The 15,992-nt window shown below is 33.5% G+C and overlaps 3 protein-coding genes across 4 annotated transcripts in view; all 3 read left to right on the top strand.

Annotated features, from left to right (window-relative positions):
- Window positions 1-15,657, top strand: part of LOC127725485 (leucine-rich repeat transmembrane protein FLRT3-like) — a 235,926-nt gene extending 220,269 nt beyond the window's left edge. The window contains exons 1-2 of one of the 2 annotated variants that reach the window (XM_052232497.1): window positions 13,088-13,351; window positions 14,177-15,657. In XM_052232497.1, the coding sequence (XP_052088457.1) occupies window positions 14,189-15,412 (1,224 nt within the window). In that variant the 5' untranslated portion in view covers window positions 13,088-13,351; window positions 14,177-14,188 and the 3' untranslated portion in view covers window positions 15,413-15,657. Of the gene's footprint in view, window positions 1-13,087; window positions 13,352-14,176 lie in introns of those variants that run through there. The other variant, XM_052232498.1, reaches the window with a different exon arrangement.
- On the top strand, window positions 1,150-2,548 carry LOC127725983 (insulin-like growth factor-binding protein complex acid labile subunit). The gene has a single exon (XM_052233282.1). It carries the CDS (start codon window positions 1,150-1,152, stop codon window positions 2,389-2,391), a length of 1,242 nt encoding a protein of 413 aa, XP_052089242.1. The 3' UTR covers window positions 2,392-2,548.
- LOC127725982 (slit homolog 2 protein-like) lies at window positions 4,333-8,814 on the top strand. Its single transcript, XM_052233281.1, has 2 exons — window positions 4,333-4,896; window positions 7,698-8,814. Exons 1-2 carry the CDS (start codon window positions 4,503-4,505, stop codon window positions 8,687-8,689), a joined length of 1,386 nt encoding a protein of 461 aa, XP_052089241.1. The 5' UTR covers window positions 4,333-4,502; the 3' UTR covers window positions 8,690-8,814.
- Window positions 15,658-15,992: the final 335 nt, after the last annotated feature.

The following is a 15,992-nucleotide window of genomic DNA, read 5'->3' as shown; positions in this document are numbered from 1 at the left end:
TCCTTAACAAGTCCCCCCCCCCCCCCCCCTCCAAAAAAAAAAAAAAAAAAAAAAAAAAATATATATATTCTTGCGTATCATACTTCCAAAAACACACCTAAATCTTCCTATGGATTTCAACTAAAGTTCAAAAACAAAATCTAAAATGCTTCATCTCACGTTGTAAAATTAAGAACTTTATCTATAATATAACGGGATAAGCACCTACTCAGAGAGATAAGACATTAAACGAAATAGAAGTGTAAACAAGGCTCGTAAGTATAAATATACATAGAAATCATACATTGTAATTGATTGAATACGCTTGTAGTCCCAGAAAGACCCCTTTTTCTTGAAGTAAGCAATACACGGCTATTCAGAAGGCCAAGTTTCTTTTAACTGACATTGACGGGATTTTTGATACATTATTTTAATTTTTCACTGCCTAGAATATTTCGCCAGAAGACCTGACTCGTGTATGCGGCGTTGCTTCAGATTTTTCAAGCTAAGGAGTGAAAATGTCAACCTCATCAAATCTACCTTTAAAATGATAATAACAAAAAAATCTACATATTTAATGATAATAATCAAAACATCTACCTTTCAAATAATAATAATAATAAGTATACCTTTTAAATAACAATATAAAAGCACCCAAAACCAAGAAGGCACTGAACAGAGACTGAGGCATCTATGCAACGCTGACATAATTAAAGATTGGCATTAATCAAATGATACCTTTTTATTGTCTTCTATTCCATAAACTTTTTTAGCTGACCCACAATATAAAAAGTGGGAGATCTGATCAACGCGTTGTCTTATGTATATCGTAATGAGTTTATTCTTTAAATAATCTGGTGTTTGATGACACATCTTTGGTGGTCTCTTTAGATTTCTCCACAACTTGTCTAGAATCAAGACGATTTATAAAAATGAATGTATGGTATAGATGCTTTAAACATGTCATTAGATATTTTTAGATATTGCAGCTTGACATTTTAAGGATGCACCAATGCCCAAAGTCCGTATGGAAAATTAGAGTGCCAGCTTCCAAGGGTACTTTATCGGAGTATATATTTTCATATACACTGATACTGATAAAAACTAGTATTGCCAAATGTAAAAGCATTTTTTCTCTCATGTTATTATAATCTGTTGCAGATACTTGAAATGTCCAAAGTACAAACAAGAATGTACACAGTATTGAAGCAAATTGCAGTCATTTTAGTTCTCCTGTGTCTACAGTACAGCTTATCTGATCCTTGTCCTTCACCATGCTGGTGTTTATACAATAACACAACTGTTGTGTGTAACCTAACAGGGATAACAGAAATACCAAAAGGTTTACCCAGAAATACGATAGCATTGCTTCTTAGGTCCAACGAAATCTCTCACATACCAAAGACCGCATTTGATGGACTTTACCAGCTTAGTTACATAGACATGACAAGAAATAAGTTACAAGATAATAGCATTGAAAGAGGAGCATTTAATTTGTCAAGCATAGACATGATAGACTTGTCAGCAAATCTATTTACTTCAATTCCACAGGAACTTCCACCAAAACTTTTAACTTTGAATTTCTACAACAACCCTATTTCGACACTTAAGGCCAATAGTTTCGTACATGCAACGTCCATACAATACCTTAACATGCTAGCAAATCAAATTGATATAGTCGAGAAGCATGCCTTTGATCCATTGATTAATGTTCGAGTGATCGACTTAAGTTCAAACAGTCTTAACGATAGCAGTTTAAGACCTAAAGCGTTCTCCAAAAATGTGAAGCTAAATGAATTGAGGTTAAATTATAATCAGCTACAAGCAATACCAGATACATCAAATCTTCCAAGTTCTTTACAAAAAATAAGTATCTATGGTAACAAGATAACAACTATACCGTCACATGCATTCAAATCATTGTCGAACCTAACAAACCTGGCAATAGCGCAGGGAACTATTAACTCTATTGAAGACAACGCGTTTTTTGGATTACAAAATCTAAGGTTTTTAGATTTAACTCAAGGACACTTGTCAAGTACAATAACAAATTTAACATTTAACGGTTTAGTGTCACTACAAGGCTTGTCATTAGACATAAATAACGTTTCTAAAATTGAAGCAGGAGCTTTGCACCCTTTGAAAAATCTACAAGAACTTGGACTTAGTGAGAATAAACTGATGACTATAGAATCTGCTGTACTGGATACAACATTTATTCCGAAACTATCAGCAGTTTATATTTACGGAAATCCATGGACATGTGACTGTCATTTAAGATGGCTGAGGGAGAAAATGGACAATGCTTCTTACAAAGTAGGCTCTCCTACTCTTACGGACTGTGCAGGGCCTCCCGATGTCGCGGGAAAGACATGGACGGACCTTAAACCAAGTGACTTTGTATGTAAATAAAACAGAAAATACAACGAATTCTTGTTTATTATTATAATTATGAGTTAAAATAAAAAATTAAAAATGCCCCAAACAAAAATACAAGCTCTCTTCAACAAGTTTTAAAGACTTCATAAATATACAAGTTTTATAATCGCTTTTGTAAAGCAATTTATGGCAAAAGGTCTAGCTCTGGTATGTTAAATTTGTGATATATAAACTTAGGGTTTTGTGTATATATCTTAGATATGTGTATATATTTATAATAAGAGTGTTTAACAAATAAAGATAATAGTATATACTATACACATCTATTTTGACACAAGTTTACAATGTAAGTGTACATATTAAGTTATTCTAATATTTTGCTACGATGTATATACCATTATATCTTAAGTTAATCAGCATAAGAGGGACGTAACTTATATGTTTATGTTTTCGCGTTGTTTTTCTCTAAAGTAAAAAGTTTTATGCATTGCTCAATATTTGTTTATTTTCAACCGAGATACTCTTAACGTGTTATGTCCTACTGAAATTGTAGATATTTGTCTAAAGGTCACAATGCAGTTACGAAAAAAAACCATCACCGACTTTATACTAAAAGCGATTTTATATATTGACGACTACACCCTGAAGAAAAGCTCCTGTGAATGTAATATTGATGAAATCGGTTTACCTTGTAACGTCATATTTCAAGAGTAGTTTACATATTGAGCATTAAGCACATTTTTAGAAGGCACACATGTTCTGCTTTGTAATTTTATATTTCAAAAAAAATATATTGATATCAAAATAAATACTATGACTTTACAACACGTGTTTTATCAAGTACGCTCGGAACCAAAACTTTAGAAATTTAAAACCATTAAACGTTAGAGAGTACAACCAGTAGTATTGATTCAAACAAGTCATTAGCGAATTTCTGATTATCCCCCATAATACAAAAAATGCATAGACTGAAAACAACCAATTGTATATTCATTATAATCTATTTACAATACCAGTTAGTTTTTATGGCATATGGGAGAGATTTGAAGAGCAATTCCTAAACTTTGTAAATATCTTAAAGATCGCAAAAGCTTGATGCGAAATATGACATTTGTGAATTCCTGCAGATAAAATTAAAATCTCTTTTATGATACTGTCTGGTAAAACCTTTAACCAATTTATGATATTTATACCCCTGCTGTAATGGAAAAAAAACCTACTAACGGTAAAAACTGTGCAAGTTCAATGTTGCCTGATATAGACAAAATAATTTAGAGTCAAAGTTAATTTTATTTCAGCGCACTTGAACGGTCAATGTAAGTATGATGACAGTTAAAACGTTTACCCTGTACCTCCATCTGATGTTATTTACCACGAGTACAGGCGAATGTCCCTCCCCTTGTACTTGTCAGAACACAAATACCGAAGTGTATTGTAATGGGACAGGGATTACTGAAATACCAAAGGATTTACCAATAACGACAATTTCTTTAAATCTCGGATCAAATCAGATAAAAGGAGTACCAAAAGATTCATTTACAGGATTGATTCATCTTCAGTCACTTGATCTTACAAATAACCAGTTTAAAGAAGGTAGTATACAAGATGGTGCACTTGATTTGCCTAGCATTGCCGATTTGGATCTATCGATTAATGATTTCACTTCAATTCCACAAGTACTACCTCCTAAACTTATTGGATTTGCGATAGCTTATAACCCAATTCAAACATTGACTGCTTCAAGTTTTGTTAAATACCCTTCCATTCAGTATTTAACCGTAAGTAATACAAATCTAAGCAAGATTGAAGAACACGCATTCGATCCACTGACCGGTGCCATAAACATAGCCATTAGCTTTAACCAGTTGGAGGATGGTGGAATACCTCTAACAGCCTTTTTCAAAAATCAGAATCTGACGTATTTATCTTTGAGATACAACAATATTAAAACATTTCCAAACATGACATATTTTCCTGCATCTTTACAAAATTTTGATTTCGTTGGCAATCCCATAACTGTAATACCATCGTTTGGTTTCCGACATCTTCCGAACATCCAGGTTATTGAGATTCGGGACAGTACTCTTTCTACGCTAGCTGACTATGCATTTTTCGGATTAACAAAAGTAACAATTATAGACTTTATGGACGATCAAATTTCGTCAAAGATTACTAATTATACATTAGATGGACTTACAGCATTAAAAACAATATACCTTGCCGACAATAAGATAAGTAAAATAGAGACAGGAGCATTTCATTCCTTGACCAACATACAAGATCTATGGTTGAGTGATAACAAGCTTAGTACCCTCGACCCTGGGGTCCTCGATACCAAATTTATGCCACGTTTGTCTTCAGTATTCATGGATTTTAATCCATGGATTTGTGACTGTCACCTGAAATGGCTGAGGGAGAAGATGGACAATGCAACATACACTATAATGTATCCACATATTATTGTTTGCAGTGGACCACCCAAAGTTGCAGGAAAGGCATGGGATGTCTTGAAACCCGATGACTTTGTATGCGAAAATTAATTTCAGTTTAATTACATATGCTTTAATGACAAGTTATTTGAAAAGTAATTTGTTAGAGCCGCTGGAATGGCGTCTTTGGTTTTTATAGATAATTTATAAAATAAAACATTAAAAAAACCTATGTAAAGTAAGTAGATGATAATAAATCCAATTAAAGCTAATGTATAGGTTCTTATGAACATGTAGTATGAACATTGTTCTCATTGTTTATGGTATTTTGTAAAGAAATGCATAAATACTAGTTAACGAGATTTGCTACAGTTTAAAACATGAATTTGACATAGTTTTCGATGAGGATCGGAAAGTGAACACGCTATTCTACAGGTCTTCAATGATGAGGAAATACCCACATAATATAACAAGATATGAAAGCTTTCGAACAAACAAAAAAAACCCCGAAAAAAACCAAAAACAAACGGAAAACAATAAAAAAAAAAGACTTTTAATGACAAAATTTAGTATTATACTTTGAACAATTTTCGGTGATCAGCTCTTTAGCGTATGTATCAGGTTTTTTGGATTTACCAAAATGTTAACCTCGCTTCACTGACGAGACATTAATTGTCGAAATGCGCATCTGATGCAATAATCTTAGTAATGTTATTATGACAAAAACAACAAATCATGGAATACAAAATTGGGACCGGCACATGTAGAAATGCGTCCACTTACATCTTCATTATTATACGTTTATTAAGCATTCCTGGACGTATCAACAGTTTGACGAATAAACTTTTGTTTACTGTTAAAATAGTATGTGCTATATATGAGACATACAACTATTTATGAATTTAATATTTCAATTCCGATGGAGAGAAAAAGTGTTCTACGTGTGAAAAGGTTCTATATCATTAAAGACTTATTATATACTGTAAAGAGATAAGACAAATGTATCGTGTAAGGCTGTCAAAACTGGTTCAGTTGTAGATCCGAAGAATTTAACCTTTTCTGTAAGTAGAAACTTATTTTTGAAGCGTTGATAGCGTTAGCGAAATATTGTTTTTCAAGGTAATATACTACTAGTAAGTCAATATAAACGCAAAATACCGCATTTTAGTGCCCACAACATGCTATCATTTTGGAAACTAAGGACATAAGTAAATCGTTTGAGTGAATAAAAACAAACAATGACATATAAACAACCGGAATTATCTACGATCAACATTGCCAGAGGGATTTGAAACAGAACAGCTACATAATCTATAAACTGTAAATGTGCAGTTAAAATGTATCACTTTGATCAGCTCTGGGTACTGAGTGTATGGTACTATCCGTTTATGTACAGTCCACCAGCAGCGGTATCAACCCAGCGCTAGCTCGGAGTCTATCAGGTCAGCTCTGGCTATTGTATGGATGGTACCATAGCTTTCCCACAGTCCACCAGCACTGTTATCGACCCCATGCAATCTCCTGGACGGATAAGGCCAGCTCTGGCTACTTGATGAATGATGCCCCAGCTGCGGTATCGACCTCGTGCAAGCTCTTGGTTGGACCAACTTTGTATATTGGATGTATGGTACCCTCGGTATGTTGACAGTTCACAGCAGCGGTACAAACGGAGTATTAGAAATATAAACGTAAGTGGTTGTTTTGATGTTGGTAGATCAATATCAATTAAAATCTCATAAATCAGGCTACTTGTGTTGCAACGAAAAAGAATGAACCGCATTACCTACAAATGGAGTTGGAACCAGGTGTTTGGACAAATATCTGTTATGCATGTAATACCTGTCATAGTATTTAGAAACCACAAACTACTAGTAGGTAAATTGTTCGATATAAATTTCAGAATCGGAGCTTTGCATATTCAGGGTGATCATTGATAAAAAACTATTAAAAATGAATTCAAAAACTTTGTCTATACATTTTTAATGTAACATACGTATTTAGTATTTAGACACCCGAAATAATGCTTAATCACTAACTAGTGATACCCTTGGGGTGTATAGGTTCACACCAGAGGTTTAAACCAATTGCAATTATATCATTTATCTGGAAGCTATTCTGATGGACCAGAGTTGCATTTCGATAAATAACGTTTCTTGAGACATCGATGCCTGCTTAGACTAAAATATTTGGGCATCCGAATAGTCAAACTTACAAGAGCTGAAATAACAAAAAAGAAAAACGAGGATACTGTGCATTCAATTCTCGAATTAACTAATCGTACATACCAGGTTTAAAGTTAACCAAACGCGCGTTTCGTCTACAAAAGACTTATCAGTGACGCTCAAATAAAAAAAAATGTAAAAGACCAAATAAAATACGAAGTCAAAGAGCACTGAAAACCCACAATTACAAAGGTTTTGCCAAATGCAGCTAAAGTTATCTATATCTGGGGTAGAACATCCTTAGTATTTCTATTTTTTGTTTGTTAAATAAACTGTTTATTTATGATTATGACCATATGAATGGTAATTCATGTCAACCCAGAAGTGCTGACTACTAGGTTGGTGATAAGGTATAACTATATTCGAAAAGAACATCAATTATATTTGAACGGGCATAACTAAATACTTTTTGTAGTGTTATTGATATCACAATTTCATTACTTACAGGTTCTTATCTACTTACACATTTTCTAGATGGTATTTATAAAAAAAGAAACAGTCCTGTGCCTTCTGATATCGACGACTATAATAGCAGACAAATGTCCACAACCGTGCACCTGCTTTGGTATTACTGTCACCTGTACCAGCAAAGGAATGACCGAAGTGCCTAAAGATTTACCAAAAGAAACAATGAATCTAAATCTAAACTTCAACCAAATCAGTCATATACCCAAAACTGCTTTTCAAGGGTTATATCAACTAAAAAATCTTCAACTTTATGGAAACCAATTGAATGAAAACAGTATAGAAAAAAGTACCTTGAATATATCTACTATAGAGACTCTCGATTTGTCATCGAACTTGTTCACGTCAATACCACGAGAACTCCCGCCTAATTTGTTGAGACTGACCATCTTCTATAATTCTATAACCAGTCTAAAAGCAAACGATTTCGTGAATGCTACGTCCATCATTTATTTGTATGTAAATGACAACCACATATCGTTTATTGAGGAACATGCATTCGATCCTTTATCCAGTGTTATAGAAATAAGCTTGAGTGGAAATAAGTTACTAGATGGCAGCATTAGTAGAAGCATATTTATGAAAAATATCAAGCTGACACATTTAGATCTAAGTATCAACATGCTTAGAACCCTCCCAGACATGTCATATTTTCCCTCTTCGTTGACTATGCTTAGTATCCTTGGAAACAATATTACCGTTATTCCATTAAACGCTTTCAAGCGGCTAAAAAATCTCACACACCTGTTATTATGGGAAGGTGCTTACACAAAATTAGAGGATAACGCATTTAATGGATTGGACAATCTGTACGAATTAGACATCGCAGATGACAACGTGTCAATAATAACAAATATGACATTCAACGGTCTTGATTCATTGAGGACATTATGGTTGTCGGGTAATAATATCAGCAAAATTCAAAATGGAACATTTAATTCGTTAAAAAACCTCAAAATATTTTGGTTAGACTTCAATAAACTTGTGTCATTGGAACCTGGTGTGCTAGATACACAGTTTCTACCACATCTGGTAGCTGTGTCTATCACCGGTAACCCATGGATGTGTGACTGCCACCTGAAATGGTTACGTGAAATTCTGGACAAAGGTCCATTTAGAATCCCAGATCCACATCTTGTTACGTGTGATGGACCTGCTAAGTTAGCTGGAAAGGCCTGGGACGATATTAAACCTAGCGACTTTGTTTGCAAATAGACTGAAACTGTTGATTAAAAATCGTATTTTGATTAAAAGTATATAGAGATGTGATTAATAGTATACTGCATTGTAATTTTGAAGGTTAATACACCTGACTGTTGAAATTTTACTTAATAGGTGTTTAGGACAACACTATATACATTTTATTTTGTAGTCAAGTTCTACATTTTAGACTCAGTTTTTCGAGATTTTTTTCTGTATATTATTTCTTTTCCTGCTATAGTATATAAAGGATAATAGCGCACGTTGTAAAGAATATGATACACTGTTTTGAATTACACAAACAATCAATTGTTAATTCCCTAATTTCAAGGACTTCTTCGATTGTTTCGTTGTAGCTTAGTAACCGTAAATGGGAGAGGTCATTGGGTTGATTTCTGACTGAGCCAAACTGGAATTTACTACTTCGGTTCTCTCGTTATAGCGTGCGAACCATTAATGTGAGAGGTCTTTCTGCACCAAGCACACAAAGGTTAGAGTGCGATCAGATACTTGTTGGTTTAGAGTCAGTATAATGGTTCCAGTTATAGTGATAGGGGTTTAATATTGGCTGTTACCATTGTAGCTAGCATGCTGAAAATCATGTCATCTTCTGGTTGACTGTGGCATATACATATCGTCATTCCTGGGCTTCTGGGCTTAGTCTTAGATGCATGACTTCTTTAATTAGTTGTTATTGACTTTGAACTAGCTGTCGGCAACTGTGAGTACTCTTAGATCTGTACTTAGTGACTTTTTACTGTGGGGATGTATAAGTACCCATCCACGTCCACTCTGTGTTTTTGTTTTTCTAGTTGTATCCATCTGATGAGTTAAGCCTTTTTCAACTGATTTTTATAGTTTGTTCTTATGTTGTACTGTTACACCACTGTCCCAGGTTAGTGGAGGGTTGGCGCCTTCAAACTAGTTTAACCCCACCACATTCTATATGTGCCTGTCCCAAGTCAGGAGCCTGTAATTCAGTGGTTGTCGTTTGTTGCTGTTTCTCAAATTTGTTTTTCATTTCTTGTTTTGTATGGTTCGATTTTGGGTAGTGCCGTTGCACCGCTATCCCAGGTTAGGTGAGGGTTGGCGCCAACAAACTAGTTTAACACCGCCACGTGTTGAACGTTTGGTTATAAGAGTTGTAAAAATTGGTAGTCACATCCGGCCTCAATAGGGACATTGAATGCTTCGTGTAAGGAAAGTGTCACGATCTCTGCACAATAAAGAACTAGAACAACCACTATCTCAAAGTTCTGTAGCTGGCCGGTAGCAAGACAAAATGTCTGACCCTATCCCAAATTTATTTATTCTTAACACCTTAATGCTCTGAATAAGCATATTTTTTATACCATGCACTGGACGTTATTCAGCCACCAGTCAATCAATATAGAACATATCTACAATAAATATCATGAAGACCGATTTGGTTTAGAAGTATTGTTTGAGCGAATGAGTTAGCTTGTAGATATTGTTATCAAAATGTTATTAAAGCAAATCCTCCTATATTCAATAAATACTATTATTTCAAAACCTTAAATAAAGTAGAATCTTGGATCTATACACGTCTCTCTATGTCTGTTCATATAATTTCTGTCGATTTCATTTCACACTTTCATATGTATAAACCCCTGAATTTCCGATTTTGTATCTTAAAGGATTTTGTATCTTTCGTATATCATTGGAATTTCATAACAAGTTAAAAATATAAATCTCCAAATAACCAAACAATACATACTTTATTTATCTGTTATATTATTGAAGACAACGAAACTATTTTGAGGCCTTAACAAGTACAAACATACCTTAATGGGACTTTTGAAAGATAACTCAATGAAACAAGACTTAATCAATAGTAAGTTTGTCTTTATAACTTAAACAATTATGATATTATTTATTTTGAATTAATGTTTTCATACCAAGTTTTCCATTATTTATTATACAGTATTTGTTGATGAAAGATAGTTTGAAAAAAAATATATCAATTGACACAAATCTGTTAGCATAAAACTTTTTGGTAACGACTTTTTTAATTTGAAAATTCAACTGCTTCGAAACATGTTTCTTTTGAGAGATGGCTGTGAATAATGATTTCTACGCAATGTATGCAAGTCAACTTGAAGGAGATTATGGTACCGACAACTTCAGCAAATCCGTGGTAATCTGTGACATAAATATTCCATACCGATCCAACAAATAATGGTGGCGTCCTTAGATTGTTATCGGAAAGATGACTTAATCTCCACCATCAAGAACCCTAAGTTCAATAACCTCCATTTAAAGAAGTCCTCTATAATGGAGATAATGACACACCCCAATGAATTATCGTTTTTACTTACTTGGAAATATAAACTTTATATCAAATGTAGAAATCGTTGAGTCATTGTAATAAGTTAAATATTTGAATTTGTAATATATAATCTGGACATGTTTTCCATTCCAGATATAAATAATGATGATGTTACCTGGTTCCTTACTTGTCATTGTTTTCATATTAGTGCCCGACTTTGTATTGTTACAAAACTGTCCATCACCTTGTAAATGTATCTACACAACTGTATACTGCAATATGACCGGTATTACAAATGTTCCAAGTGATTTACCTAAAAACACTGAGACTCTATATATTGGAAATAATCCGATAGAATTTGTTGCAAAAACTGCATTCGTTGGCCTCACTAAATTAGCTTGGCTAGATTTCTCAGGAAATAATTTTAAAGAAAGTAGCATTGAAAAGGGAGCCTTGGATATACCGAGTCTTCGTGTGTTAGATTTGACGCATAATTCCTTTATAACAATACCAAAGGAACTGCCGCCTAACTTGATCAGAATATACTTTTATTACAACCCAATAACAACGTTGAAAGCAACAAGTTTTGTAAATCATTCTACTATTCAATTTCTGTACTTAGATAACACGCAACTTAACAAAATTGAAGATCATGCATTTGATCCGCTTGTGAATGCTGTTGAAATCGATCTTGCATTCAACAAATTAGTCGATGGAAGTTTCGGTCCAATGACTTTTGTAAAGAATCAGAAGTTGATAAATTTGGGATTCAGATTCAACAATTTGAAGACAATTCCTGACACTTCTCATTTTCCAGTTTCGCTTCAAAGTTTGGATTTCGTTGGCAATAAGATAAAAGTTATTCCAGCTTATGCTTTCCGAACCCTCACAAACATAACTTCAATGGCTTTCTGGCAAGGGGCGATAAACGACATCGAAAATAATGCATTTTATGGTTTGAATAAACTATCATACTTAGACATGATGGAAGACCATGTTTCGTCTATTACAAATTTAACATTTAATGGTCTTACTGGTTTACAGAATGTATTCCTGGATTTGAATAATATAAGTAAAATAGAACCTGGAGCGTTTCAATCTACCAGAAGCATTCAACAGTTGTGGTTGAGTTCCAACAAACTAACATCACTTGTACCAGAAGTTCTTAACAAAACTTTTGTTCCACAGTTATTTGCCCTTTTCATCGACGACAATCCTTGGATATGTGACTGTCATCTTAGATGGTTACGACAGAAAATGGACGATGAACCTAATGTAATTCAGGATCCACATCTTATAGTGTGTAGTGGACCACCAAAAGTGGCTGGAAAAGCTTGGGATAGCTTACAACCAAACGACTTCGTTTGTGCTGATCACAAAATTAACACTTAAACAGTTTGAGCGATTTAGAGTCAGGAAAAATATAAATTGGTTTTTTTTTATTGATTTTGAGTGCCAGTCTTTGTAAGAATCAGGTAATTTTGAAAAAAAAATCAAAACATGGCCGAAAAAACCCACTAACCTAACCATCCTATTTTGGAGTTACCCTCATCCTGAGTTAGAAATGGTAGGTCTTTCGTTTTGCGTGTCTGGTAATTCGAGAAATCTCAAGATATCTTTTAGTTAGAATGATAGCTAATTACGCAGTTAGCTCCACTTAATTGTAAATTTCTCGTGCGTTTCAACCAAATTATATCTTAAATTACCAGAACAGGAAAAGGAAAAGAGTGTTATATTCGTGCACCATTATACATTTTGAACATAAATTGATGTCAACTTGAGTGGGTTTTAGTTTGTCAAGTTTTCACCATTGCCTGATTCTAATGCAGATTGGCACTTAATGTACTTAAATAAGGAGTTACATAAATTAATTTTGTTATTCAGACAAAACCAGTATGCCTACAGGTAATATTAAAATTGACTATCAATTTCATGTCAATATTGTTAAGCATGAAAGGTAACCTTTTCAAATGTATCACACATTAATAAAAGTAGTAAGAGCAATACGTGTATTTATTGCATTTTTTTTAACATAAATGCAATCAAATACGTTGTTTTGAAGATATCAAATCCTACAAAGTTGTGCCTACTGTTTCGTATAATTATAAGTTATGCTAGAATTTCTTTTAAATAGAACCTGGAAAAGGATTAACTACTGTCTTCTGAATATCGCATGACAAACATTTCATGATTATTCGTGACAAGAACATACGTACAAATACTGAATACAGATGAAGTATAAATATACAAAAACAACAAATATAGGACTTAAAATAACAGATATCGCATGACGATAAAACTCAGTAAGAACCGGAACGTCGAAAGAGTAAGCATATCCTGCATTAAACGGAATACCAGTCATACTATCACACACTCATGATCAAGTGGTAAGTGGCTTATTCAGGGTCGAAATAAGGTAAGATAGACGACACAGGATACGTTTGGTCCTTTACATACCAAAGCTGCCCAAGAAAAGTGTGAATCAATAAAACAATGTAAAAAGGCATCATAGAGTATAGCATACTGACATGAACCTTTCTATCAAAATTCAGAACGTTAGTTGTGAAGAGGGGGTATAGTTATATTTATGATAAATGTAAATATAAAACTGTGGGAATGCTTGTGTGTTGATGACATTTTATCTATATTTGTGAAGGTTGAATCACTTTAAATACTAGACGTGGTAAGATGAACATGTATTAACCTTGAAGAATTGTTAGTATTTATCTATCTGTTGTAAGGTTGTAAGGTAAATAATGTGACTTTAGGGCAATCGGTATCATTATTGTCTCAATATACAGGCATTTGTCTTCTTCATAAATAAGTCAGAGTCCTCGGAGTTCGGTATTTTTGTTATTTTACTTTTTTCTTCATAAATAAGTCAAGTGTCTAAGGTAAGCAAAATATTTTAATTGGTTCAAATCGGATATGGATAAACAGTATAAATAGTTTCAAATCGCAGTTTTGATCAAACTGATTTTGAATGGCCATTTGGTATCTTTCGCCTCTCTATGATAATTTATTAATTTAAGCAAAGGTATTTTGTTTTGTTTGCCAAATATATATTTTGAAAAAATGTTCCTTTTTCTTCATGTATATATATATATATAGATAAGTATTCTTATCGATATCATACTGATTTACAGATTACCATAGGTCAGTCAACGTCATTGTTACTTAAAATACACAATTCCAAATTTCCAAATTTTCAGTTAAGGACCAAAATGACCATGGTGCACTCTGCATTTACATGCGTGTTGATATCATTACTGAGGTTGACGTTTATTATAGCAGACGACTGTCCTTCTCCATGTGATTGCCGTGCTGACAATACTATAGTTTTCTGTAATGGAACTGGGATATCAGAGGTTCCAAAAGATTTACCCCAAAATACATTGACCTTAAACCTTGGATATAACAACATCAATTCCATACCAAAAGATACATTCACGGGTCTTAAACAACTACAGAATCTAGATTTGAGTGGTAACCAGTTTAAAGAAACCAGTTTTCTCAATGGCGCCCTTAACATACCAAGCATTCAAACTTTGGATCTCTCAGGTGGATCATATATGACAATACCACAAGGTTTACCCCCAAATTTTACTACACTGTATTTTTTTGATAATCCAATAACAACTTTAACAGCCAATAGTTTTGTGAATGCATCTTCAATTGAATACCTCGAACTAAGATACAACCAACTCAAATCAATTGAAGACCATGCCTTTGATCCGTTGGTAAATGCTTCTGAAATTGATATCAGTTTTAACAAACTTGTAGATGGTAGTTTTTCTCCATTAGCTTTTGTAAAGAATCAGAAGTTATTGAATTTAGAATTCAGATTTAATGCTCTGAAGACTTTCCCAAATACAACATACTTCCCTAGAACTTTACAGCATTTTGATGTGGTGGGCAATCAGATAACAGTAATTCCATCATATGCGCTGCGAACATTGACAAACCTACAAACTATAGAAGTATGGAAAGGCGCTATTACAACAATCGAGGACAACGCATTTTATGGACTTAATAAGCTAACAATTTTAGATTTTATGGAAGACCACGTCTCGTCGGTTTTAACAAATCTCACTTTTAATGGACTCACTGCTTTAAAACAACTTTTCTTTGATTCAAATCAAGTAACAAAAATTGAAGTTGGAACGTTTCATGGAATGACGGATATCCAGGAACTCTGGTTCAGTTCGAACAATTTAACAACACTTGAAGAGGGAGTATTTGATTTGAAATACAACCCAAACCTTTCTGTAATTTATTTAGACTTTAACCCTTGGATTTGTGACTGTCATATAAGATGGCTCCGACAAATGATGAATGATCATCCAAATTTGATTCAGGATACAGGGCTTTCCGTTTGCAGTGGACCACCGCCAGTTGCCGGCAAGTCATGGGATGTGCTCTCACCAAAGGATTTCGTATGCAAATAAAGTGTTAAGTTGAAATCAGTGTTTAAAACATGGTTTATATCTTTTACATATAAATTTCATTTCAATATCAGTTTTCAAAGCATAAAATCTAACACATATTAGTTTTTACTTAGCCCTCATTATATCATTCTTAGATCAGAAACAATGAAATCAATTTTTGTGCAGACCAAACTTATTTTATTTTTCCTTCAATAGTTGAAAATGAATTATCGTTCTTTAAACATTAAACGAGATCACTTTTATTATACGGTTATTTCTAACGGTATGATAACTCCAAATTACAAATTAAAAAAAAAAAAAAAAAATCATAAACGAACCAAAGTTTGCTATTGTATGCTTGAACATTTAAATTGATACCTTCACATGAACATAAAATGTTCCATCAGTTTAATATTTTATTTTATAACTTCTTACAGTCCTTGTATTTTTTTGGCACACAACTTGCCTTTTTAAAAATCGACCTGTCACTTTTAACATTTCTTTTGTTAAAGAACGGTATTGTATTGCAAAATTATATATTGTATCATATACAACAATGAGGACACAGAAAGATTTTATTTCCATCGGTTAACATAACGGA

This window comes from Mytilus californianus, unplaced genomic scaffold (assembly GCF_021869535.1).
Source record: "Mytilus californianus isolate M0D057914Y unplaced genomic scaffold, xbMytCali1.0.p SCAF_15, whole genome shotgun sequence".
NCBI lineage: Eukaryota > Metazoa > Mollusca > Bivalvia > Mytilida > Mytilidae > Mytilus > Mytilus californianus.
This window is presented reverse-complemented; position numbering and strand designations above follow the sequence as displayed.